This window comes from Xenopus laevis, chromosome 6L (genome assembly GCF_017654675.1).
Source record: "Xenopus laevis strain J_2021 chromosome 6L, Xenopus_laevis_v10.1, whole genome shotgun sequence".
Classification (NCBI taxonomy): Eukaryota; Metazoa; Chordata; class Amphibia; order Anura; family Pipidae; genus Xenopus; species Xenopus laevis.
In genome coordinates this window covers 50,809,772-50,836,913 of record NC_054381.1, presented here as the reverse complement: position 1 = coordinate 50,836,913, position 27,142 = coordinate 50,809,772, and the positions used below count along the sequence as shown (strand labels likewise).

Genomic DNA, 27,142 nt, shown 5'->3' with positions numbered 1-27,142 from the left:
ACATATTATTTATGATTTCATTAACAATAATCCAGATTGATATAATAATATAATACATGTCAAAAATGATCATTACCAGATTAATCATTTTTATATTTTCTGACATTAACACTGTTGCCAATATGGTACAAGGGCTTTGTGTTTCAATTTGAACGAATGACTGAGCCAGTTGATGCATCCTGAATTAACCTTCGGTATGCCTGATTTTCATTGTATCTGTTATGTTTTAACAATATTAAATAATTGGATTTCATGAACAAAACATTTTTGCAAAAGTCAAAGAAACCTTTAACAGAGTAATGGATGAGACCATCATAAATCATACAGTGCTCCGGGGGTTCAGCTTAGCCAATGCTAGAAGGCCAAAGGAAAATGCACTTATTAATGATGCATGGCGACTGAAGCTTTTCCAATGACAAAGGAGAATGGTAAAGATACAAGATAATACATCTGGCTAAAACATTTTGTAAGATGTTTTAGTTGTCATCCATAGCCTGAAAGAGCCTCTATAAGATGATTGCCACTATGGTTACTAATGCACTAAAAATAAAATTAACTGATTGAGGGCATCCAGGACTGCTCAGAGCTGCTCACTTTCGTCTAAGATTGCTGGATAATTAGATTCTTAGTACTGTTCCTTGACTTTCCTGTCAGATTCAATGTTTTGTCTTTTTTTAGAGAACTACCATACACCAAGATAGCAAAAATGACACTTTGTATGTGTCGCACATTGTAGAAGCCAAACAATCTTTTATGAATTTATTGTATAAAAGAGAGAAATTGTTCAGTTTTGAGAACTACCTACTAGTAATTTAAGTCTACAGTTATATGTCTGAAGGCATTTAAACTGACACTGTTACATCTAAATCAATGTTCACATATTAGAAGGGAGGGTTCTTATATAGCAAACTTTTTACTGTATTACATATATTAATATTAGTACTATAATCATAGTAATAATCGTACCTTTGCCTTTATTTACTTGTTTTGTTTCTTTAACAACGCTACTTGTTTGTGTTGCTCTTCCCACCTTTCAGACCATTTATACACACAATACTGGGGGAGTTGAAATAGAGATTGTCTAGTGTGGCTTTTATATGGTGTCTGATTGAATTTCTGTCTGATTTATCAAATACTACACCTGATACTACGCTTATACCTGATACTAATTTTGTGAGTTTTATTACAGTTCATTTAAGCAAACAAACAAAAAAATCAGCAGTATTACTATGTATTGTACATCCGACTATGATACTATGTGTTTATAACATGTATTCTGTGCATATTTTGTCTTCAAAGTAGATTACATACATAATAAAGCTAAAGCACAGTATTTCAAATTGAAATTCAAGTCATCAAATATTTTTTGTGAATATTTACAAAAATACTGATGCCAATATATATACAGGTATAGGATCCTTTAACCAGAATGCTCAGGACCTGGTGTTTTCCGGATAACGGATCTTTCCATAATTTGAATCTTCAAGTCTACTAGAAAATCATGTAAACATTAACTAAACCCAATAGGCTGGTATTGACTCATATAAGGATTAACTATATTTTAATTGGGATCAAATACAAGCTACTGTTTTGTTATTACAGAGAAAAAGGAAATTATTTTGCAAAAAATGGATAATTTAGATAAAATGGGGTCTATGGGAGACAGCTATTCCGTAATTCAGGGCTTTCTGCATAATGGGTTTCCGGAGAACTGATCCAATACCTGTACTGCTAGTAATGTTCAATTTGTGGCATTCACGCCAGGATCAATGTCATTAGGTGCCAATTAAATGTTTTGGGGGTATGGGAGGAGAATCAGACAGGTACAGTAGGTAGTTCCCTAGTTAAAATGAAACTCCAAACCACTTTTGCCTTAAAGAATAAGTATACCTTTATTTTTTCTCTCTCTAAAATTACTCAAAACACTTCCTACTTCCTACATTTAATTTATTTTTCGTTTCGCGTATACAAGTAGCTCAACTGCAGCTCTTTTAGCTACAGTTCTTTCTTGTCTAGAGTGAAGCTCTGCTCCTGAGCCCGCCTTCTACCTTGACTGTCAAGGAACTCAAAGAGGCGCCTACTGCGCATGACTGACTTTATATCGGAGCAGAGGCATTGAGGGTGCCCAGTAGGCACCTTTTTGAGGCCTTCATAGCTAGAGAGAGAAGCAGAGATAATATATGGGAAATATCATAAATATATGTATGTTTATGGGGTAAACTACCAAGGTTTACAATATGTGTTTTTATTTTATATAAATTATTTAATTCCTCACTTAGCTATTCACTTTACAAATTATTAGAAATCTTAATACAAATGTTACTGTTTGTTGTCGCTGAACAACACACTATGCCAATTATGCCAATTACCGTATATACTCGAGTATAAGCTGACGGCGTATAAGCCGAGGTACCTAATTTTACCTACGAAAACTGGGAAAACTTATTGACTTGAGTATAAGCCTAGACACAACTACAGCCCTGTCTCCCAGCAGCGCAAAGCGCCAAAGCGACCCCCCCAGCGATCAACCGGACTTCTTTGCAAAGTTGATGGTGACAGAGAATTGCCAAACGGATTACTGTGTGCATTGTCCCACTGTCCCACTACCATGTGCAGAGGGTGCTGTTTGATATTGCCATCACTGTTAATCTTTCGTATAACCAACAGAGGGCACTGTGTGATATTGAAATCACTGTTAATCCTTCATATAACCAACAGAGGATGCTGCGTGATATTGCAGTCACTGTTATTCTTTCATATAACCAAGAGAGGGTGCTGTGTGATATTGCAGTCACTGTTAATCTTTCATATAACCAACAGATGGTGCTGTGTGATATTGCAGTCACTGTTATTCTTTCATATAACCAACAGAAGGCGCACTGTTATTCTTTCATATAACCAACAGAGGGCGCTGTGTGATATTGCAGTCTCTCCCCAAGTGAACTGTTGGTATAGGAATGATTAAAAGTGACTGCAATCTCAGCTACTGCCCACTGACTCGAGTATAAGCCGAGGTAAACTTTTTCAGCACATTTTGGATGCTGAAAAACTCGGCTTATACTTGAGTATATACGGTATGCCCTCGTGTCTTTGATAGGTTGGTTGGTGTTAAAGGATTATTGATCAATGGAGAGCAACTTGTTTTCAAACTAATATGAATCCATGTCATGTACAGTATAGACATAGTATGAATTTTAGAAGGAGACCAGTTCTTGAGAAATAATCAAGTATCACATTTAAAGGTAAACTCAAATTTGTATTGAGAGCTCCCACTTCCATTTCCTTTAACAGGGCAAAATGGGGCAGAAGTAGAATGTTTGGACAGTTGGGGAATAAAATTGAGGAGCTAGCTAACAAAGGTCACTAATGGGTAACAGGTAAGTGTGGCTAAATTAATGTGCTTTGGTGCAAACTCAATGCTTATATATGGGATATCATGATGATAAGGGAAACTAGTGAATCCACAAACATGGGGTTCAGTTGAATGCAGAATCTTTCACAGATTCTAAACTGACTAAATTAGCTGGTTAAAGGGATAGAAAATGTAAATTATAGGGTAGACTTTCATAGTTGGGTTTCATTTGGAGGGGTTGTACTTGTTGGACTTTGGTCTTTTTTTCAACCCAACTTAACTATTATTTAGGAATCAGAACCATATTTTACATATGCAAATTAGGGCAAGCAATAGTTAACTGAGCTTACAGAAATAAAAACTCATTTTCTTTGATTGTGTGATGAAAGTCATGGGATTTTAAGGTTCAGTCAGGCAAGTGGATTTGGCCAAATCCTGCTGAAAAAGGTTGAACCATGGCTGAATCCCAACCAAAATCCTGCATTCTGTGCATCCCTACTTCTTTAAGTTACACGTGTTTCAATGATTCTAAAAACTACATTTAATTTGATGAGAAATACTTCTCGTGGTTTATAACTTGAAAATGCCACTGAAGTCTATAGAAAATTCTGGAACTGAATTAAAAGCAAACTTAATGTTTCTTACACTGTTTACAAAGTGCTGCATTTCTACCTACGCTAATGTTTTGCCTTTGAAAAAGTTAGTATTGGTATTTCAATAGCCGTTTTTATTCATTTAGGTGATACTTTTCTGAGTACAGTTTCAGCTATTTGCTTAAGGATTAAAACAAATTGTATGATTGGTATTTAGGGGAAAGCTTAAAAAATAGGTTTCTTCAATAAAAAAGCATCCTATTATGTTTCAGTGGCCTTGTCCATACTCCAGCAAGAATGTTATTGCCTCAGCATTGTAATTACATTCCAGTCATCTTAGAGCTTTCTGCTGAAGATAACTTTTCCCTAAGGTTTACTGGCAAAAATAATAGGTTCAGTATTGTAATGGAAATGCAAACAATGTTACATCATTTTGTTTTACACATTTAAAATCTTTTGAGGCATAACCAAGTGCTTTTTTATTTGAATAAGGGCTAAATAAAACTGTTGAGGATGTTGTAATCACAAGTAAATTAAAGTGATCCACTTTGTCTTTTATTGTAAGCAAGCCATAGAATACAAAGAAGGCAAAGCAGTTCCCTGTGCTTTCTTTGTATAGAGCTACTTTTTAAAACTAATCGTTTGGATAAATAATTATTTTTTTTTTTGAAAATCAAGAACTAAGCCTGAAGTAAAATACTGGGGATGATGCCCATGCTATTATTACTGGTCTATCATCCTTAAAGGAGAACCAAACCCTTTTTATTAAAATTCCATTCCCCCCCTACCCTACATAGACCCCCCCTGCTCACCCCCCCGTCTAAGGGGTTATTTATCAAAGTTCGTATTTATCTCAATATTTTCAAAATCCGTTTGGGTTTATTATGCGTATTTATTATTACATTTGCTCGTAAAATTTGCTTTGCAGTGGAAAAAAATAGATTTTCACTATTTTTTTGGATTCTTCCTCCGATTTTAAAAAAATTTCAGATTTTTCACCTGAAAACTTTTTTTTTTGCATGCTTTTTGCCTGAAAACTCGGAAACCCAGCACACATCAAAAAATCACTGGAACTTCTCGCATTGACTTATATGCAACCTCGTCAGGTCTGAGATGCCGGATTTTCAGATTCTGACTTTTCTGACTTTTCCATTCTCGGGATTTAATAAATTAGAAAAAAATCAGGAATTTTTTTGTGATTTTTGCATTCAGAGTTTAGTAATTAAGTGTTACCCTGGATAAATGCCCCTAACTCTTTACTTACCTCTCGTTGCAGATTTAGGGCATCGGAGTTCACGGGCGCCATCTTCTTTTCTTTGACGTTCGGCAATTTCCGTGGCTTTCGGAGCATTCACAGTTGTTCGGGACCGGAAGACTGGGCCAACTGTGCATGCGCCGATACGCCAATCTCTTCCAGAAGATTACCAAAGACAATCTGCACTGAGGGGTATGTAAAGAGTTAGCAGGATTTACCCAGGGTTACACCTAGGTTGGAGGGGAACAGGGAGGGGTGTTCTATGTAGAGTAGGGGGGTAGAGGATTTTAATAAAAAGGGTTTGGTTCTCTTTTAACAACAAAAGGCATGTTAGAGAACTCAAGCTCAGAGGCTCCACCCGATTATTAATTTCCTTTAGTTTTGCTGTAGACAAGACTTGGTTGTTCTTATTAAATTGCTTGTGAATGGCAGGCTGTCCAAATATCATATTGACAATATAGAACATGAAACTTTTCAATGCATATACATATTTAAAAGAGACTTGAATTGCTTTGTGTAAAAAAAAACAACTTACACATTTCATACTGAACTCTGATGTACACTCTCATAATACAAAAACATTTTACTATTAGCGACATATTGTGTTACATATTTTCAACCCCATACTTTTATTTTATGTTTTGTAATTGTCTGTTCTCATCTGCTGCACACTGCTTTCTGCTGCCTTTTTGTTCTCATTCACATGGAGGTCTAGTTCATACAAAGAAAGTTACCTCAAACAGTTAGAAAATGTACAATTTTCTTTAGAAACATTATTCCTTACTTCCACAGAGAAATAAACTGAATAGACATTCATTACAAACAAGCTCAGACATATATGCACACTTTAATTAACCTGCTTCCTTTTAAAAAGAGAGCTAAACCTCAGTGGGCTTTACTAGTGAAATAGAAATAAATTGCTTTATCCATATAGTACTCATCCAGTCTGTGTTCACAGCATCTCTCACAGATGAGGTCAGAAGTTTTCATTTGAGTTAAGCTTGCTCACAGCATGGACTGTCAAGCTTAGCAAATCAATGTCAATGAGAATGTAAATATATCTGATGTCTTGAAAAGGATAAAGAACAAACAACACAACTGTTATATTCTCATTTGAACAAATACACACATATATATATATATATATATATATATATATATATATATATATATATATATATATATATATATATATACAGTATATAAATACAGTCTATACAGCACAGCTTAAAGTTAAGTCCCAAATCATATTTAAAACCTTAGTTTAGTGCTAAATAAATAATATTTTGAATTAGATATTTTTTTAAAAACTGCAACTTGTAAGATCTCTATTTGATAATTTACTCACCAGTTAGCATGTTACTTAATGCAAAATAGGTAAAGGTTGATTTATTTTAGATAAAGTGTAATAGGTGATTTGGCACTGCAGTAGAGCAGAGAGAAAGAAAGAAGGAGGACTTGATAATGAAGAATGTTGTTGGTACACTCTATGCTCAAGCAGAAACTACGGGAGACATATGAATATTTATATTCCTAGGAAAACAGCCTACAGTAAATAAGCCCATTATACTAAGGCTGAAGCCAGAAGGGTAACATACTGATGCGAATTTTAGGAAGGTCTATCATTGCAACTTCTTCCTCAACCTAACTTTTTTGTAAGTTCTAATCAAATCTCCCATTCTATGAGTAGTAAAGGATGAATTTGTCGAAAATTTGTCGAAAAAATTCAAGAAGCGCATTGAAGTCAATGGGCAACAAAATAATTTTGATGCGCGTCAATTTCGACGCCGGCGGCAATTGTTATACGCGCGCCTATTTTGCCCAAATGCATTAAAGTCAATGGGCGTCCAAATAATTTTGACCCAACAATGTTTATGCATGCGACTATTCTGATTTGCACCTAAATGTTTTCAATGCGGCGGATTTTTTGCCGGGCGAATTTTCGTGGCAGTTTCGCAAATTTATTCGCTGGTAGCGAAACAAGGAAATTTGCTGCAAATTCACTCCTGCCGAATTTATTTGCCCATCACTATCTATGAGTCTTACAATAAAAAAGTTATTGGTTCTACTAAATTGTGAGGTGAAGTAAGTACATTTTATCTACTGATATCTATTATCTAGTAAACGGATTTCAGTTAAGAATATGATATACAGGTATGGGACCTATTATCCAGAATGCTCGGGACCTGGGGCTTTCCGGATAATGGGTCTTTCCGTAATTTGGATCTTCACACCTTAAGAATACTAGAAAATCATGTAAATATTAAATAAACCCAATAGGCTGGTTTTGGTTCCAATAAAGATTAATTATAACTTAGTTGGGATCAAGTACAAGCTACGGTTTTATTACTATAGAGAAAAAGAAATTTGTTTTTAAAAATTTAAATTCTTTTAATATAATGGAGTCTATGGGAGATGGCCTTTCCGTAATTCGGAACTTTCTGGATAACGGGTTTCCGGATAATGGATCCCATACCTGTACTGGAAAACTGTTGACAACACTAATGAGTTATTGCTTAAGGGAAAATATCCTAAAATCTATAAGCAAAAAAACATACTTGCGAAATATACTTGTTAAATATCTTCTGCAGGTTTTATGAGCTTAAATATCCTTGACAGTACCCCTTTACAAAAATTGGTTGGAATGCTGTCATTTGAGCAAGCATTAAAGAAGATTGTTGCTTATGAAAGCATCAGGCAGCACCTGAGTTGGAACAATTGCTTGTGGATAAAAAGATGTTTTTTTTGCAAATTTCGCGCGAAATTCGCGAATTTTTCGGCGAAGCGAAACGGCGCAAATTCACCCATCACTAGTAGAGAAGATAGTAAAGTATCAACAAAGTTTGGAAAGAGCTTCTTTGGAAAGAGCTTATTTTAATATAAAGTTCTTTCTGTCTAAGTATCAAGATAGTCAATGCAATATTTCATTTTTCTTTATAATATGGTCAGGGAAAGGTCATTTACTTGCCATATTTACAAATGTTTGAAGGCTAATGCAATTTTACCCCAGTACTGCTTTTCTGTACAGTCTCTTAATTTAATAAATTAAAAACAATTATACTATGAGAAATCCATTGTAAGTTGATCCTACTATCATTCGTGATCAAGATTTCTTGATATCGCCCTTGGCTCCAAGGAAGAGTCAAATCTGCAATTGTGTCCCAGGAACAGATATCAAGTCTCAATGTATTATTCATAAAAACAGTTTCATTCTTCATGACATAGAGGGCTATTTGTTTTGGGAAATGAAGCATAACAGTTTCATTTAAAATTATAATTCTGAGGTCATCAAGCATAGCACCCATTAAATAAAACCATCTCCCAATAAGATGAATAATGTCAAATATAAAAAATTTAGACTACAATTGTGTATGCTATCAGAATTGTACATATACTGTAGTTTTATGTTCTCTGCTTATTTAATCTTCATGCAACATCAGTATAAACGGCAAGATTGGCATCATCTTATTTCAGATTACCAACATTACCAGCAAGTTGTCACAGCTGTATGTTAGTTTTTAGTTAATTATTGTAAAAACTCATTTGAATTCCATTGGTTATATTTGCCTTCTAAAACATAGTATATTCAATATACATATAGGTGTGGCATTTAGGAAAATCTAATAATTTAATGTTGGATGCACAGATGCTGAGCCATGTTTGCCAGTAATACAGGGTACTCATATGTTTAAAATGTCCTTGCTGTTTTTTTTTGCAGGTAGAAAAATGTAAAAAAATAAACTAGTTGCTTACTGGTTGTAATTTCATTTGATACATTTTTGCACATCTGTTTGTGAAAGAGGGACACTGGTACTAATACAATGGTATCAACAGGTACAGTATGTTCTTCATGGGTCATAGTTGCTCACTGCACTTCATGGTGCTGCAGAATCCCTAATTAACTTAAGACCACAACAGCCTTGTTATTATACCTGGACTTTAGCATGCTTAAAAAAAACATACTCACTTATCTATTTAAAACTTCTACATTGTCGCAATTTAGTACCAGACAAAATTATGGCTGGGGTAAGGCCATGTCAGTTGGTGTGTTTATGTCTGGTTCCAAGTAATCTCACTTAAAGGAAAACTATACCCCCCAAACAATGTAGGTCTCTATAAAAAGATATGGCAGCTCATATATAAACCATTTTCATAATAATATACTTTTCTAGTAGTATGTGCTATTGGGTAATCATAAATAGAAAATTGCCATTTTAAAAAATAAGGGTTGCCCCCCTGGGATTGCATGATTCACTGTGAACACAAACAAACCGACAAACCATACATGTTAGGTCATGTGAGCCAATTAACAGACAGAGTTCTGCCTTTTGCTTCCTCACTTCTTCCTGTTACAGTTAGAGTTGTAGTATTTCTGGTCAGGTGATCTCTGAGGCAGGACACAGACCATCACAAAATGGGGGTTCAAGGCAAGAGATGTAAAAGGGCAAGATTTTTTAATATGCCACTTAATATGATATAAACTATCTGTTGCTTAAGTATTTATTTTGGGGGTATAGTTTTCCTTTAATATGCATGCTAGTCTGTAGCGGTCCTTAAAGGGGTTGTTCACCTTTCAGTTAACTTTTGGTATGATGCTGAGAGTGTTATTTTGGGACAATTTTCAACGAGTTTTCATTTTTTATTAATTGTGGTTTTTCAGTTATTTTGCTTTTTCTTCAGCAGCTCTCCAGTTTTCAATTTCAGCAATCTGGTCCAAATTACCCTAACAACCATGCACTGATTTAAATGAGAAACTGGAATATGAATAGGAATGGGCCTGAATAGAAAGATAAATAATAAAATGTGGCAATAACAATAAGGGGCAGATTTATCAAGGGTCGAATTTCGAAGTGATAAATATTTCGAAATTTGACCCTCGAATTGAAATACTTCGACTTCGAATATCGAAGTATTTTTTACCGAATTTGGCCATCGTTCGATAGAAGTAAAGATTTTAGCGCACGATTTTCACTCAAAACTTTAGTAAATCTGCCCCTAAGTGTTACTAAAACTCAAATTAATCTCAGGTTTTTTTTTTTAAACAAAGTCGAACAAACTTCCAACAACTAATTGAACTCATTTATCAATAATTATTCTCGAAAAAGTGAAAAAACATCTCAACAAAATCGAGTGGCAATTCGAAACATACAATTGATGCTCCAAAAACTCAACTTTATCAAATTGTCACAACAGAAAAGTCAACTTTATCAGATTATCGGACAAAACCCTTGACTTTATCGGATTATCTATCGAAGATCACAATTAGGGATGTAGCGAACTGTTCGCCGGCGAACTAGTTCGCGCGAACTTCGACTGTTCGCGTCCGCCGAATGTTCGCGAACGTCGCGCGACGTTCGCCAATTTGAGTTCGCGTTCGATTAGAATAAAAATCGTTCGACCATTCGACCATTTGATTCCTTCGACCGCTAAAATCGAACGATTTCCATTCGTTCGAACGATTGTAAGCATTCGATCGAATGAAAAGCATTCGATCGAATGGCTTCGATCGTTCGATTCGAACTAAAATCCTTCGATCGTTCGAATCGAACGATTTTGCGGGTGTTCGAAGTTCGCGAACTGTTCGCATTTTTGCCGGTGTTCGCGAACGGCGTTCGCGAACACCAAAACGGCAGTTCGCTACATCCCTAATCACAATGTCAAGAAACAACTTCAGGAACATCTGCTATTGACTTAGTAGGTTTGAGATGGAGAATTTTCAGATTTGGATTTTTAGCATCTTTGGGTTATGATAAATCTCTAAAACTTCTTGTTTTTTTCTTAAAAAATGCTAGATGTGTTCAGCGACCCCCATTTGAAGGCTGGAAAGAGTCAGAAGAATAACGCAAATAATTAAAAAAACTATAAAAAAGAAAGCAATTAAAATTTGCTTAGAATTAAACATTCTATAGCAAACTGAACATCCAAGTCCCCCTAAGTTAGATGATGGTTTGCTTTGAGCAGACTTTTATTACATTCTTTGTTAGGCAATTCGTTAAGATTTTTTATGGGCATCCACCATGAACCTTATTATAGTTTCTAGATCAGGTCTCTGTCCCCTTAATTATGAACAACGACCTCTAATTTTTTAATTTTTATGGTATACTAGCATGCCTAAAATAAATAATGGAAGCACATGGGTGTGACTTAGTTAATGACTTCAATGACAGCTATTAGAATTTGCAAGGGTATATTGTATCACATACAGTATATTGTTTGACCTACAGTAATACATTAAAGTTTTCACTTGTTGCAACAAAGAGGTGCTGCAGTGATATTTTTTTCCTGTATGTCTATGCAAACTCCTAGCAAGGGTTTCCGGACTGCTTTGCACCCAACCTACAAGGTTAAATAAGATGGTTGAAGCACATACAATATTGTCTATTTTGCATCACATAAAACAATTGTATTAAATGTGTAATTCATATTTATTTGTGCAATGGTATTATTGACAAATCAATTAAGAACCTTCCATTTAGTGAATATCCTAATAATGATTCTATCAAAATAGAAGGGCACGCATTTTTAAAACCCTTGCCACTGGAATTGTTTCATGTTGATGAGTGACAGCATGGTTTTCCCGTAAAATGTTGCCTGGTCCATTATGTTATAAAACTTTATTATACTTATATTTGATTCTGAGATATATCTAGAGACCAAGCAGCTTCCATTCTATTACATTTTATCTTAACATTTTGCATTAGGCAGTGTTTCTTTGTTCTACCTTCCTTTGTATCTTGGCTCCTTAACATTTCTTAATATAAATGATTGAAGCTTATGTTAGCTTTTTACCAATTTGACCAAAACAATCAAACAAGTGTTAAGGCAGCATTTACCTCCTGTTTCCTCTACCAGGCAATTTAGGCAAATTACAAAATGACAACGTGTTTTCATTTATTTGGAGATGGAAACAAATGCCCTTGAATGCTTCTGAGCAAGATACAATTATGGTAAAAAGCATCAGTCGCCTCTAAATAGCCGGCAATTTAACTTTCTGTTTGCAATTCTTGTATGATCTATCACGCTGTGCAGTTAAATCATTCCTCTTTATAATGTAAAATGGTTGCTTTAACAAGGACTGTTCATTTTCCCAAGGAATTTTGGGCTTTTAAAAAGGTCACACTCATGTGTGGTTTACAGAATAAACTCAAACTTTGAAAAATGTGCTTTCTAAAGTTATTGTACGACCATGAATACAATGAATGTTGCAGGCTCCTTTTGTTAAATTGCCCTGACAATATTCATTTCCTCTTCCTTCAGTCATATTAACAGAAGCTAAAGTTCACGAGTGATAAAATATTTCAGTGGAATACCTGAGGAGTCTATACAATGCATCATACACCTGACAGTGCCTGTCATCTAGTATTAGCGATGGAAAAGTGCACAGAAGAGTCTACCAAGGCAGATAAAGAGGTATAACCTTGAAATACTCGTAAAGCTGGAATTCATTTAAAATGAAGAAGGTAACAATTTTAGAAGATCATGATTTTTAGCTTTAGAAAGTATGTAGGTGACAAAAATCAGGGATATCTTTTGGATAGTTTACTTTAAAGTGTAAGTAAGCTATTTATTTAAATATCCCCTAAGATTACTCTGGGTAGCCCCCAGAGTAAAATACATTTCAACCTCCATTTTGTTTTATTTTGTTTTTTTTTATGCAAACAGCTGAACTGCACTGCATTTAGTTACTTCCTTGTCTAGTGTGAAGCCTCGCCCCCTGAGCTCCCCTCTCTAGGCTGTAATAAAGGAATTAAATAAATCTGAAGCAGATAGAAAGATGTGTTATTCTGGGGGCTGTTTAGAGTAATTTTAGAGAAAAAACTTGGTTTACTTATTGTTTAAATGAGGCAAGGGTACATGAATAACATATTTGTCAAATATGAGCCTATCATTTATAGCTTTGCTCAATGAGAAGCAGACTACACTATAGTCATTTTAGAGTGTTGGTAGATGACCATTAGAATGTCATTATTGGCATCCCATCTGGACTAGTTGGAGAGGCAATGCAACTGCCCATTACAGTGCTACCTATATTGCTTGTATTATATCTGTAGCATTGACTCAGAAGTGCTGATGGGAACCACAGACTGCAGAGCATGTGAGAGAGTATCTCAATGTTTGTCATATAAGTAAATGTGTGGTCCTTCACTGCAGCTTCAACATGTCCCCCTCTTGTTGCACTGGGCGGCAAGTGTCCTTTTGGCCCACATGGCAGTCCTTTTCGACGCACATGTGCACGTATTTGGCAATGCAACTGGCCAGGTTGCCTAGGGCCCCTGGCCAGCCTGGCCCGGTGCTGGACTTGGATGAAACATGCATCACATGAGTTTGGAATACATTTACTTGAAAAAGAGGCATATATTCACTGGAGGAGGGGGTCATTCTTCCACTGTATAGAGCACTGGTAAGGTCCCATCTAAAATATGCCGTACAGTTTTGGCCTCCAGTGCTCAAACGGGACATTATTGAATTGGAGAGGGCAGAGAAGGGCAACTAAGCTAGTAAAAGGTATGGAAAGTTATGAAGAAAGACTGGCCAAGTTAAGGTTGTTTACGCTGGAGAAGAGGCATATAAGGGGTGATATGTATAAATATAACTATGTATAAATATATAAGGGGATCATATAATAATCTCTCCAATGCTTTATTTACCAGTAGGTCTTTCCAGCTGACACAAAAGCAGTCTTTCCAGTTAGAAGAAAGGAGGTTCTATCTAACTATTTGGAAGGGTTCTTAAAAGTGAGAGCTGTGATGTGGAATTCTCTCCCTAAATCAGTTGTACAGGCTGATACAAAAGATAGCTTTAAGAAGGGGTTGGATGGCTTGTTGGCAAGTGAGGGAATACAGGGTTATGGAAGATAGCTCATAGTACAAGTTGATCCAGGCACTGGTCTGATTACCATTTTGGAGTCAGGAAGGATTTTTTTCCAAAATGTTTTTCCCAATTGGTTTTAATTTTGTATTATTTGTGGTTTTTGAGTTCTTTAGCTTTTTATTCAGCAGCTCTCCAGTGTGCAGTTTCAGCAATCTGGTTGCTTGGGTCAGAATGCAATCATGCATTCATTTGAATGAGATACTGAAATATGAATAGGAGAGGCCTAAATAGAAAGATGAGTTATACAAAGTAGAAATAACAATACATTTGTAGCCTTACAGATCATTTGTTTTTAGATGGGGTCAGTTACTGAAAAGCAGAAGGAATAAAAAAAGAAATAAGTCAAAAACTATAATACAACAGATAATGAAGACCAATTTAAAAGTTGCCTAGAATTAGTCATTCTATAACATAGTAAAAGTTAACTTAAAGGTGAACCACCCCTTTAAACAGAGATCAAGATGTGTTTTTACCAAAAATGTATTTAAACTTTTCAAAACTTCGGTTTTGGTTTTATTTCACAAAACAACTGTTAGGGTTGGAGACACTTACTATTTACTAACACTAGAATCTTTATTTTTTTCACAAATCAATTTTTTTTCTGTACAAGTTCCTGTTTTTTATTTCACTGAAATTCAAGATGTATAAAGTGTAAAAACCACAAAAAAACGTAATTTTTTCAGAAGTTTTTGAGATTTTTTCTATTTTTGTGCATATCGTTCAGTGTTTTATATATGTACATTTTATATTCAGATCTTTTAATAAATTACATGGCATTTGTGGTTTTAGAGAAAATAAGTTTATTTGTAGTTTCAAAAACCTCTGAAACCACTAAATTGCGAATGTTCATAAATGGGCCTCCTATGCTGAATCCCAGTGGCTGAGCCTGTAATACCAGTACAGAATGCGGGACCATAGAGGCTCAAGGTGCTTATTAGAACTATATTCCCATAACAGTGCCAGCAATTATATTAACCAGCCCCAGATGCTTGTGAGTATAGCTGGATACAGAACTACAATTCACGACAGTGCCAGAAATTGTATTAGCAAGTCCCAGCTTCTTGTTTTTGAGTATAGCTGGATGAGAAATATAAAACACAACAGTGCCAAAGAGGCAGTGAGTGAACAACCGGAGAGGAGGAATGGTCAGACAAGCCGCTTCACAAACAAGGGAGGAGTCGTTGTCCTAAGATTTAAGACAGGAGCGTAGTCAGCCGGATTATATAAAAGAGGGAGAACCAACAGTGGAGTACATGTGATTAAACAGAACTGCATCATAACCCAAAAGCTAACCAATCAACACATGAGCCCACTCTAAAACAAATGTTACATGCCCCTCAAATGTCTGGTGACAAATGTTAACACAAAAAAGTTTAATAGTTAGGACTTTTGAAGGCAATCCTGCTTTTAAAAGTCACCTGCCTATTTACAACTTTAATGCATTTCCAGTAGACAGACTATGATGTAACTGACATAAGATTGAGGAAGATGTCGCTTCATTTTAGCAGTTTGCCTGGTCTGAGGTGGAGAAGGAAACTCTGAGGAAAGAGGTAATGTTCTTTAAATTTGCATCTCAGTGAATTTGCAGAGTTACGCTCGTTCACTAGAGCGAAAAGTAGATAGAGAGTGCGAACGAACTCTAGTGACGGTCCCGTTCGCTAGTGAATTGTCCTCTACGCCTGTTTGTGAATTGCAAATGTCCCTGTGGATGGGATTTCTGGTAAAATGTCGCTAGCGTTAGCCATTTCTGCCACAAGGTCTCTAAAAAGCCTCCCCCAGCAGTTGGTTGGTGGAAGACTGCAGGTAGGTTTAACCCCTCTCTTTGCTGGAGCACCCCGGACAACAATCATTTGAAAGGACTGCGCTTTACTGTTGCTTCTCTATTGAAACATCCATTGAACAAGCAGTTTAAGGCCAATACAAAAATGCTCTCCTTAAAAAAAAGCATTTCTACTTTTGCAAAGTAATTCCAAAGCATCATCTACACTACAGAATACTGTATTTCTTTCATTGGATTTAATGCAGTAAGGATGCAGTGATGGGAATATCTGATATTTGTATGCAACTGTCATGCCCCATTTTTCCTCTTGGAAAGATCCTGTTTCAGTTTCCTTCCAGGGTGCTGGTTAATCTAGTGCCAGCCCAGTTTCTAGGTTTATTTTATGAATCATCACACATGTTGAAGCTGAAAGGATAAGAAATGTACTGTATTACTAAAGCATAAAATGAAAGGGCACATTAGAACTATTTACTGTATGACTGCTGCAGTTAATATTTCTGCTCCGTGTTCCAAGCTCCATGTCAAAAGTCATACTGATGCAAACCTGTACCAAAACCCTGTTAAACACAAACACATTTGATGATGTGTTGTAAAAGGAATTTGAAAGCAATTGCTAGTAGTAATAAAAAAAAGGATGTATTTAGGGTGAATAAGACTCAAAGCGTTTCATTCTGAAACCTCTTAAACCGCAAACCCATTCATTTTATATTCTTTAGTATATAAATCTGAAATGTATTCAGCTGTTGTCTGCTTTCAAGTGAAAGTGAACATGTATACTTACAATGATTTCCACAACTTGCTAAACCTTTGTTTTTTTGTGCTTCTTCCCACAGTCTTTGACTGAATGTGCATTTAGCTAATAATTGCTGCAGACAAACATTTACTGTATTCTCATGGAAGAGTAATCGCTTTTTCTTGTGCCAGTAGAACGCTGGTAAACACCATCTGTACACATGTGCTGGGATGTTTTATCATGTCAAACGGATATTGGGAGAGACAACTCAGCAGATGATAGTGGTGGTTTAGTAACTAGTACAGATGCTTTGCTGTGCTAGAATCCTAGGTTTGCCCAACCTGGGCATGATCTGCAAGTTAAAGGAGTTAAAAGCGTGACCATGCTGAAAATGTTGCACTTATTGATGCCATTCAGTAATGGGATACTGTCAAAAAAAATACTTTTCAATATATTAGCGTCCACTAAAAGTTACCTATAGGTTATCTTGATAATTTTCCTCTGCTAGGTACTGTAAGTAATTTTTACTAGAAATTCCTACATTTGATGTTTCTGACAACCTGTCCATTAGATGGACTACTGCAACACAAATATGGCAGCCCCCTCATCCAGAACTTGGAGGATCAGAGGATCAGGTAATGTATAAACATCAAGAAAAAGTTTTAAATGCATGCAAAGATGGGGCATGTTTACTAACACTGGGGATAAATATCTCCAGAGATTTCTGGAGATGTTGCCTATAGATCTTTGCTTTTGTTTTCAAACGTAGGGTGGTGGCACATGGGGAGATTTGTTGGCAAGTGAAATGCTTTTCTGCCTGCAAGAATGCAAATTGCCGGCGTAATGGCATACGTGTCTCTTGGTTGTCCGAAGTCACACGTGAGGCAACTTCGATACATAAGCCATCCCACTGATGATTTGCATTCTTGGCAGCATGAAGGCAATTCACAGAAATGAGTCGCTGGAGATCTCTGGAGATATTTATCTCCAGTGTTAGTAAACATGCCCCATCTTTGCATACACTCTTTTCGGTTTTCTGAAGTTTGGGTTCAGAGTACCAGGTGGAGACAGGTATAGTTGCGGCCAGTGGGCGGATTGCCACCCCCAGCATTTGGCTGCCCTAGGCCAAGGCCTATGTGGCCTGCCCACAAATCCAGGCCTGGAAGTCACCTGTGAGGCAACTTCGGACAACTTCGGAAAACCAAAGCAATACATATTGATAGATTGATAGATATTTATGCCCCAATGTTACATTAGATGTAAAAATAAAAAAAGGTTTGGTATCAGGTGTGAGTATATCTAAAGGTATCTGCATCCTAATAGGCACCTTGTACTTCTATATAGCTGCACCAAGTGCCATTGCAGTCGTCCTGCCTCTTATGCTGAATCATGCCCAAATCAACCCATTGTATTAAATTGTGGAACCCTGGAGCTACTGCAACCCTGAACAATCAATTGGTAAAGCAGACATGTGCCAAAAGAATCACACACTTGCATAATTTTAACCCATCCCATATGCTACCACAAGCGTGTGCAGTTGCAAACACATTGATTCTATTAATGCAAATAAATGCATTGGGTGCAGTTCTGCTGGTAAAACTCCCCATGGAATTGTGTAAGGAAAACACTACATTTTCGGTTAAAAAAAAAAAAGCAATTTGCCTGTGAAATTGCACATTGCACTCTGAATTGAGGTGTAGGTTGCATTGGTGTGGATGTGGCAGTTCGGAGCATGCAGTATCATAAGCATCATTTGTGATGTTCAACTGGTGCAACCAGGAGAACATAAAGGTCCAACACATGAAAGGGATCCTGTTCTTATTGCCCTTGCACAGTGGGAGTTATGTTGTAATAGGTGCAAAGCTTGCTACAGTTTCTATCATCTATAAGAACCAATCAGTATGTAGCATGTACTGTCTTATTGATTTCTATAGGATACTGCACCTGGGTATGACTTATTTCATATGGGGGGTTGCCTTGCATTGAATATCTGCATAAAATCAGGAGCAACTCACAACTGTGTGCCATAGTTTGCACAGGATTTACTATCCATATTGGGGAGACGCATAATGTGGTAAATGCAATGTAGCGGGGTGGCTGCAATTATGCTGGAATTTTGTGGGTAAAAAAATTCACAATGGTTTTATAATAAGCCCATATATTCCAGAAACATGCAGGTACCAAGGATTCTTTATTACCATTACCATAAATGCATATAATACACAAAAGCCATGAATATCCTGTAAATTATATCCTTATAAACGGTGAGTAGTGATGTCATCAGTTATAAACGGTGAGTAGTGATGTCATTTGTCACATGACTCACTAAAATTTGTGTATTATAATAAATAAAGTACCCCCAGTTGTAAAATATGAGGATATTAGAAGTTACCTCGGAGTTCCATGACCTGTATAAAAACACTCGGCCTTCGGCCTCGTGTTTTTATATGGTCATGAAACTCCTCGGTAACTTATAATATCCTTATATTTTACAAGAGGGGGTACTTTATTCACTATATAATACACAAGAGCCATGAATATCCAGTAAATAATATCCTTATAAACGATGCTTAGTGATGTCATTGGTTATGACTGGAGCTTAGTGATGTCATTTCTGTCACATGACTCATTGAAACTTGTAATATGAGGATACTCATGGAACTCTTTGGTAACTTACAGAATAATATCCTTATATTTTACAAGAGGGGGTACTTTATTCACTATTAATACTATGTACCAGGCCGACTGCAGTTTTATTTCCCTATACTGTACAAGGGTAGCAATTATTCAGCTAAGTAAACAACAGTTTGCAATACTAATACATACATATAACACATTCTGATTTTAGAACAGCAATCCTAATCTAATGTGAAGCAGTTTTACTCAAACACTGTAAGTCATTCTTCTTGTACTTGTTTTTCTAGAGCTTTGTTTAGTGATAGGCTTGGGATCCTTCATACACAATTGCATTCAGGTTTGATACTCAACGTTGCCAGCTGTACTGACTTACAGAAAGAACCATCAGCACATAATAGAAAATATCATGAGAGCTGGAGGATTTGTTTGAACTAAATATACCACAGCTAAGCTTCCGGAGATCTGCCAGTTCTGATCATGCCAAAAATATATAAATAACCAATTGTGTGACGAGAGGGTGGAGAGAAGGTTTGCTATAAGGCACACAAGAAAATTGAACATTTGTACTGAATACAGATATTAAAGATGCCATACAACAGTCCAGTACAGGACATTTCAATGATTTGTAAACATACTGTATATATCACATTTGTATGGGATCCATTATCCATAAACCTGTTATCCAGAAGCTCTGATTTACAGGAAGGTCATATGATGGGTATATTTAATATTTCAAAGATTTTTTAGCAGCTTAGGGACCGATTTATCAAGGGTCGAAGTAAAAATTCGAAATTTCTTCGAATTTCAAAGTTATGGGAGTTCAAAAAAAACTCCCGTTACTTCGAAATTTGACACTTGATAATTCTGCCCCTTAAAGTATGAAGATCCAAATTACAGAAAGATTCGTTATCTGGAAAACCCTAGGTATTGAGCATTCTAGATAACAGATCCTATACTTGTACCTTGAAAAACAACGGGAAATCTAAACTATCATGGCCTACAATATAGATTGAAGCTTACACAGTGGATTTTAAAGCACAACCAGACCAACTGCTGATCAAAACTCAACTACAGACCACTTTAACCCTTAATGGGGCTCATCAATGTAGTGCAAGGAATTCTAACCACCATGTGGGAACTAGGGTTGTGGTTGCCCATAAGCAGTACCTTTGGAATAAGAAAACCTTGATAACATCAGCCAAAACTGGTACAAATAATACTTTCTTAGTTGTCTTTTAAACATTTGACATTATTTGTTACATTTTAAACATTTTGTATTTCTTGTTTGTTGAATAATAAATGTATATCCTAGAGAACAAACTCATTTTTATGCTGCGTCAGTAATCTGTGCAGGGCTAATCTTATATCTGGGGTTTTAACACGCCAACCTTTTTTTCATGGCATGTAATTTCTCTGTGAACGATATGTTAAAGCAAATGGCTCATGAGGAGTAAATGCTCTTGGGTTATAATTTAAAATATGTATACAATTGGATGCAATTTCTATACTGTAAATCTATTATATGTAATGAACAAAGCAAAAATAGATATTAACTTATAATGCAAATCTGACCATCCAAAACCAGACCTTCTTGTACATGACCATTTATAAAAATGTTCCCGATTTTGTATGATTCACTTTGTTTCATTGGCAAAATAAGTCTATATACAGAATTTTCTCTAGTCACTCAGGTCTGTAAAAATTCCTTGTTTCATAGGGCGTACTCTTTGCAAATGCCAAATGAATGAATTAACACAGCAGAATGAAGAGTCTTGAGTCAATGCTCTGTATACCCTGTGGCAAATCTAGTTGTTTCTGAATGACAACTCCCACTGTCATTCAACTCAAGTTCATAGGTATAGCTTCATTCTAGAGAAGACAATTGTAGTTTATGAACAGCAAGTGTGTTGTAAAAAGGTGATTTTCTTTTGTGGCAACCCCATACCATTTAGATAATTTGCCATTTTTGCAGCATTGTTTGAATTCATGGCTACTTTGGTAAAAGTCATTATCCCTCTTTATATAAATGGCATGAAAAATACAGCTTGAAGAACTGAAATCTAAATAGCACCATGATAAACTGTATACAGATTAGAGGATTTAATATAAAAGTGTTATAGGAGTGCACCATTAACTTCACTGTGGCATCTTTGTGTCAGATGTATCAATTACAGGAGAAGGAAAGGTTAAAACTAAGTAAGCCTTATCAGAAAGGTCCACCTAAATATACCAGTGCTGCTCTGAGTCCTCTGTCAAACACAGCATTTCTTTCCTTCTATTGTGTACACATTGGCTTTTGTGTCAGACTTCTGCCTTCAGCTTGAACCTCCTTGCCCCGGGCGTGAGCATGCTCAGTTTGCAGCTCTCCCCCCCCCTTCTCTGCTGTAATCTGAGCCCAGAGCTGTAAGTGAGCAGGGAGAAACTCAGACAGGAAGTGAGGTCACACCAAGCTAATACTGCAGCTGCTATCCTAAACAAACAGAGAACTTCTAGAGCTTTTTACTCAGGTATGGTAAAACATTCTACAGAATAAATATAGCATTCTAGCTTGCACTATTGCAGCTAAGCTATTGGCAATAAACTGCCTCCATTTCCTTTAAGCCTTCTTCCTCTGTTTTTTCAAAATGGCATGGTCATGTTTGTACAATAAATGCACAAACTGCATGTATTATATTATTAACTGATAAATATGTTTAGTTGTAAAATAAGGTGTCCTGACCATGGCATTCCAGCTACTGTTAAATAGCAAATTCCAGCAACTCACCTATAGCTGAAAGGCTGTTGGAACAGTTAGAACATGTAGTTTAACAAAAGCAAACATGTCCCTTCCCCCATTTTTAGTCCCTTGAGATGCTGAACCTTTTGTTCTACCTTACAGGTGAGCAGCATACCACATACATGCCATATCAAAAGGATATTTTAAAAACTGTTTTTTAATGACCCTCAACACAACTGCAAACATACAATGGCTCTGTAGTATAAAAACTCCAGACAAATTTGCATCATCATAAATTACTGTAAAATGTTTTGTACAGTAAATTAATAAGGATTAGCAAGGTAAATTTGTTTTGGTAAGGGTGGACTGAGCTGTGTTATCACATCTTGTACATACAGCCTTATCCTATAAGCAGAGCATCGGAACTAAGGTATGGGATACCTGTTATCTGGTAAGATTTGAATTACAGAAAGGTTATCTCCAATAGACGTCATTTTCATCAAATAATTTTAAATGATTTCCCTTTTCTCTGTAATAATAAAACAGTACCTTGTACTTGATCGTAACTGAGAAATAATAAATCCATATTGAATACAAACAATCCAATTGGGTTTACTTAATGTTTAAATGATTTTTTAGTAGATTTAAGGTAATGAGATCCATATTACAGAATGACCCCTTATCCGGAAAACCCCAGGTCCCAAGCATTCTGGATAACAGGTCCCATACCACATAATTATAAATATCTGTCATTTAGGAAAATAAAACAGTTCTCTTTCTTGTTGGTCTGGCTCTCATTATCTATAATCCCAACACAAACTATTGTGTTGACATCATTTCTTTACAAAATACATTTACCCAAATAATATCATGAAAGCTTACCTTTGCCATCTGAGCTTGCACTCCACTAGCTTTTAAAGATGAGACTGCTTTCTGTGCTGCAGCAGGAGTGTCAAAATCTACAAATCCGTATCCTGAAAAAGTTAATGAAATGATCAGCCCAAAAAACTTTTACACCTTTTTTGTTTTTTTAATGAATATTGTATTATTTTAAAAACCTTCAATTTGTGGTGGTCACCCGAATGGTCCTAAAGGACCTACAAGCAGCTCTTTTAAAATGTATATTGTGAAAGACATAGGATAGCAAGAATAATCATGATGGCAGCAAGTAAATTGCAAAGAGGTCTGGCAGTGTCCAACTTACAGGCATATTATACAACAAGTCCTGGATCCTTCTAACTCGTCTTTCCAGACTTGTATGTTGGAGAGATTTTAAGAAAAATGGAGACCAAAAGGATTATTTACATTATATCATTTTCTGGATCCAATGATATTTGTAGAAATTCAAAATACATCTCTGATTCTTTCAACTTGGTGCTTTAAATATCTTAAAGGGGCCCATTCACTAAGCTCGAGTGAAGGATTCGAATGAAAAATACTTCGAATTTCGAAGTATTTTTTGGGTACTTCGACCTTCGACTACGACCTTCGACTTCGATTCGAACATTTCGAACGAAAAATCGTTCGACTATTCGACCATTCGATAGTCGAAGTACTTTCCCTTTAAAAAAAACTTCGACCCCCTACTTCGGCAGATAAAACCTACCGAAGTCAATGTTAGCCTATGGGGAAGGTCCCCATAGGTTTGCTAACCTTTTTTTGATCGAAGGATTTTCCTTCGATCGTTGGATTAAAATCCTTCGAATCGTTCGATTCGAAGGATTTAATCGTTCGATTCGAAGGATTTAATCGTTCGATCGAACGAAAAATCCTTCGATCGATCGAACGGACGTTTACCGCTAAATCCTTCGACTTCGATATTCGAAGTCGAAGGATTTCAATTCGAGGGTCGAATTTCGAAGTATTTTTAACTTCGAAATTCGACCCTTAATGAATCTGCCCCAAAGTGTTCCATTTTACCAAAAACAAATACTCACCCAACTCTTACTTCTTTTAAAATACTGTATATAGCGGGACTTCTTTAAGGAGCATCTCTATACTGAATAGAACTTAACTAACCTACTTGAGAATAACTTCCCAAAACATGTTAAAATGGAAGGAGTCCACTTCTACTACCCTCCCATTTGTAAGATGGATGGAAATCTGGGATAAATGCGTGGAAATGTGTAACGTATTCAACAAAAGGGAAGCATCTATAAAACAATGTTTTTCTGGTATGAGATTTTGGTGCAACATATGTTCCCAAATACTTCCCTGCTGTGCTGGAAGAACTGTGATCACAAAGGAACCCTACAATATACAATGTGACAATGTCCCAAAATTATAAAATTCTTGAAGGAAGCAGAAGCACTTGCTTAAATATGTCAGCTTAGATATTTCCTCCCAATGGAAAAACCCTCAACCACCCAAAATATTAGAAACATTGTTCAAAGTTGGATATTAAAGGTATAGGAAATATATGACAGAAATGCAAAAATCGTTTAGCAATGTGAAATTTTTGCTTTTACAAACACTTTGCCCCTCATGCAACTGTAGGATATCGATTGTGACTTTTATAGATTGCAATAGTGCACAGTATATGTTATAAATTTCGTAATCGCAAACGTTTTTTTTGTGCAACAAAATATTTAACGAAACTACAGAGCAGGTGTGAAAGGTTTGCAAGGCGCAATTAAGATTCCCAATGCAATAAAAACCTAACAAAAAATATTACATTGCGACATAAAAATTGTTATTCAAACAGATTTCCGAAAGGACGAAGTGGCTGTCTCTAGTGAAAACTTGACAGAAATAAAATCCGCAGGAAAATCTCCAATTTATTAACAGGCATAGAGGACCATCACTAGCAAAGTTTCACGCCCTTTCGCCAGGCACATTTTCGCTCAGGCAAAAGATCGTTACTCCTCCAATTCACTGTGTGTAAATTTTTACATTAGGTCACCCCTTTCGCCAGAGTTTCCTTCACCAGCTTAGAGCTGGGGAACTGATACGATGAAGCTACATCCTCCTCAATCTTATGTCAGTGACATCATATCCTGTATGCCAAAGAGTCATAAAAATGACAAAAAAAACCCGCTAGCATTTTTTCATATTTTAAAGTGGTATTGTCTTTAAAAGTTGTAACTGTTAAAACATTTTTTAACCATTTGAGGGACATGCCACATTTGTTTTAGGGTGGGCTCATGTCTAGGGCATTTGAGGATCTCTTTTGTCTATATTTTGCTTCCTTGAACATTTTTAATAATAGCTGGCCACTTTAAGCACCAACATCACTAAGTCCTATAAGACCTATATGAACCCACCCTATTAAAATTGACCTAAGCATAAGAGTACTAACAAAGTTTCGCTAGGCAGAAACGAACATTAGCAAAAGTTCACTATGAAATGCTCATGCTGACGAATTTACACCAGAGAAGCCTTTGGCTTCCGAGATGCAACTTCGCATTTTAGTGACTTAGTTTAGTGATATCGAATTAACGGCTGGTAAAGTGGCGTGAAGTGTGGCGGAGCATTTGCAGGCAAAATCTCGCCCTTTTGTGAATTTGCCCCATGTACAGTATCTATTGTATAGTATTATTTGTACCATTATTATCTAACAAAGACTATGGGGCACATTTACTAAGCTCGATGAAAGATTCGAATGAAAAAAACTTTGAATTTTGAAAATGTTTTTGGGGAACTTCGACCATCGAATAGGCTACTACGACCTTCGACTTCGATTCGAACAATTCGAAGTAATAATCGTTCGACTATTCGACCATTCGATAGTCGAAGTACTGTCTGTTTAAAAAAAACTTTGACCATATACTTCGCCAGTTTAAACCTACTGAGGTACAATGTTAGCCTATGGGGACCTTCCCCATCACTTTTCTAAGCTTTTTTTGATCGAGGAAAAATCCTTCGATCAATTAAAATCCTTCGAATCGTTCGATTTTTACTTCGATCTTTCGATCGCAGCATTTGCGCTAAATCCTTTGAATTCGATATTCAAAGTCAAAGGATTTTACTTCGAGGGTTTATTAACCCTCGATATTCGACCCTTCGTAAATGTGCCCCTATGTATATATCTAAAGCTCAAAAAAGTTTTTTTAAAAAAAAAAACATAGAAGTAAGTTTGGGCTCACATCTTTGCAGACCTCTATGGTGCTATTATTTAAGATCTAGTCTAACACTGAGTGAGGTACAGGTGTGACTCCCCAGTGTTCCAGTAATAATCCCACATTGGGAAAATTTAACCTGATTAAAATAGTGTTACCCACCAACCCAAACTGCTGAGGGGTGAAATATGTCCACTAAAATATTTGGACTCCTTTTGTATAATATGCTTTCACATGGCTTAAATTGTGTACACAATCTTACATTTATAATACAGTAATTATATAATTCCTGATAATTGGTTCAAATTAGAAAATCTGATGGTGCATATAATTACCAACACTGCTAAAATTAGAAGTAATTCAAGTATATATCAGTATTGATTGCTCACTTTCACTGCCTGTAACCTATTTGCAGCCAGACAAACTGAATGTAGAGTTTTAGCTGATGCAAAGCATTGCTAGTATATTTATTAAAAAATTGCCAGATCGGATGTCATATATTGTGTGAAAAATACATTATACTCTGCTATTCATACATGATATGTTAATAAATGAATATATATAGTTCCAGTGACTAAATAAACTATGTGCAAATTCATAATACATTTATTCAAAGTATATGTTAATGACTCGCAAATGTGTAGCATATTATTTTACAGTATTTTTAATAGATAACAATTAACTAGAAATAGAATATGTATAAAAAAAAAAAAAATCTAAATTTTCGATATATAGGTCCACAAGTCATAGGTAAGGGACCTACTTAGAAAAGAGACGTTTAGAGAACAGACAAATCAGCTGTATCAATCCATGCTCTATTTACAGTATGTTACTGGAGGTATAACATTACATCTGACACAAAGGTACAATGAATGAACTCATCAGTAGTGATTTTGCGGCAAATTTCCCCGTTTCGCTGCAAGGGAATTCATTCACGAAACTGCAGTGACAATTCACTGGGGAAAAATCCATGGCATCAAAAAAGAAATCGCCGCGCGTCAATGCTGCACGTCAAAATTATTTGGATGTCCATTGACTTTAATGCATTTGGACCAAATAGTCACGCCTATAAAAATTGTTGCTCGCCTCAAAATTCACACGCCTCCAAATTATTTTGACGTCCATTGTCTTCAATGCGTTTCGAACA

General features: G+C 36.0%; 1 protein-coding gene across 3 annotated transcripts in view; it reads right to left on the bottom strand.

The window, feature by feature from the left end:
- The window catches only part of rbms3.L (RNA binding motif single stranded interacting protein 3 L homeolog), a 343,617-nt gene that overhangs the window by 134,674 nt on the left and 181,801 nt on the right, over positions 1-27,142 (bottom strand). For all 3 annotated transcript variants that reach the window (XM_018267467.2, XM_018267469.2, XM_018267468.2), the window contains exon 4: positions 22,820-22,911. In XM_018267467.2, coding sequence (XP_018122956.1) covers positions 22,820-22,911 — 92 coding nt within the window. The remainder of the gene's footprint in view (positions 1-22,819; positions 22,912-27,142) is intronic.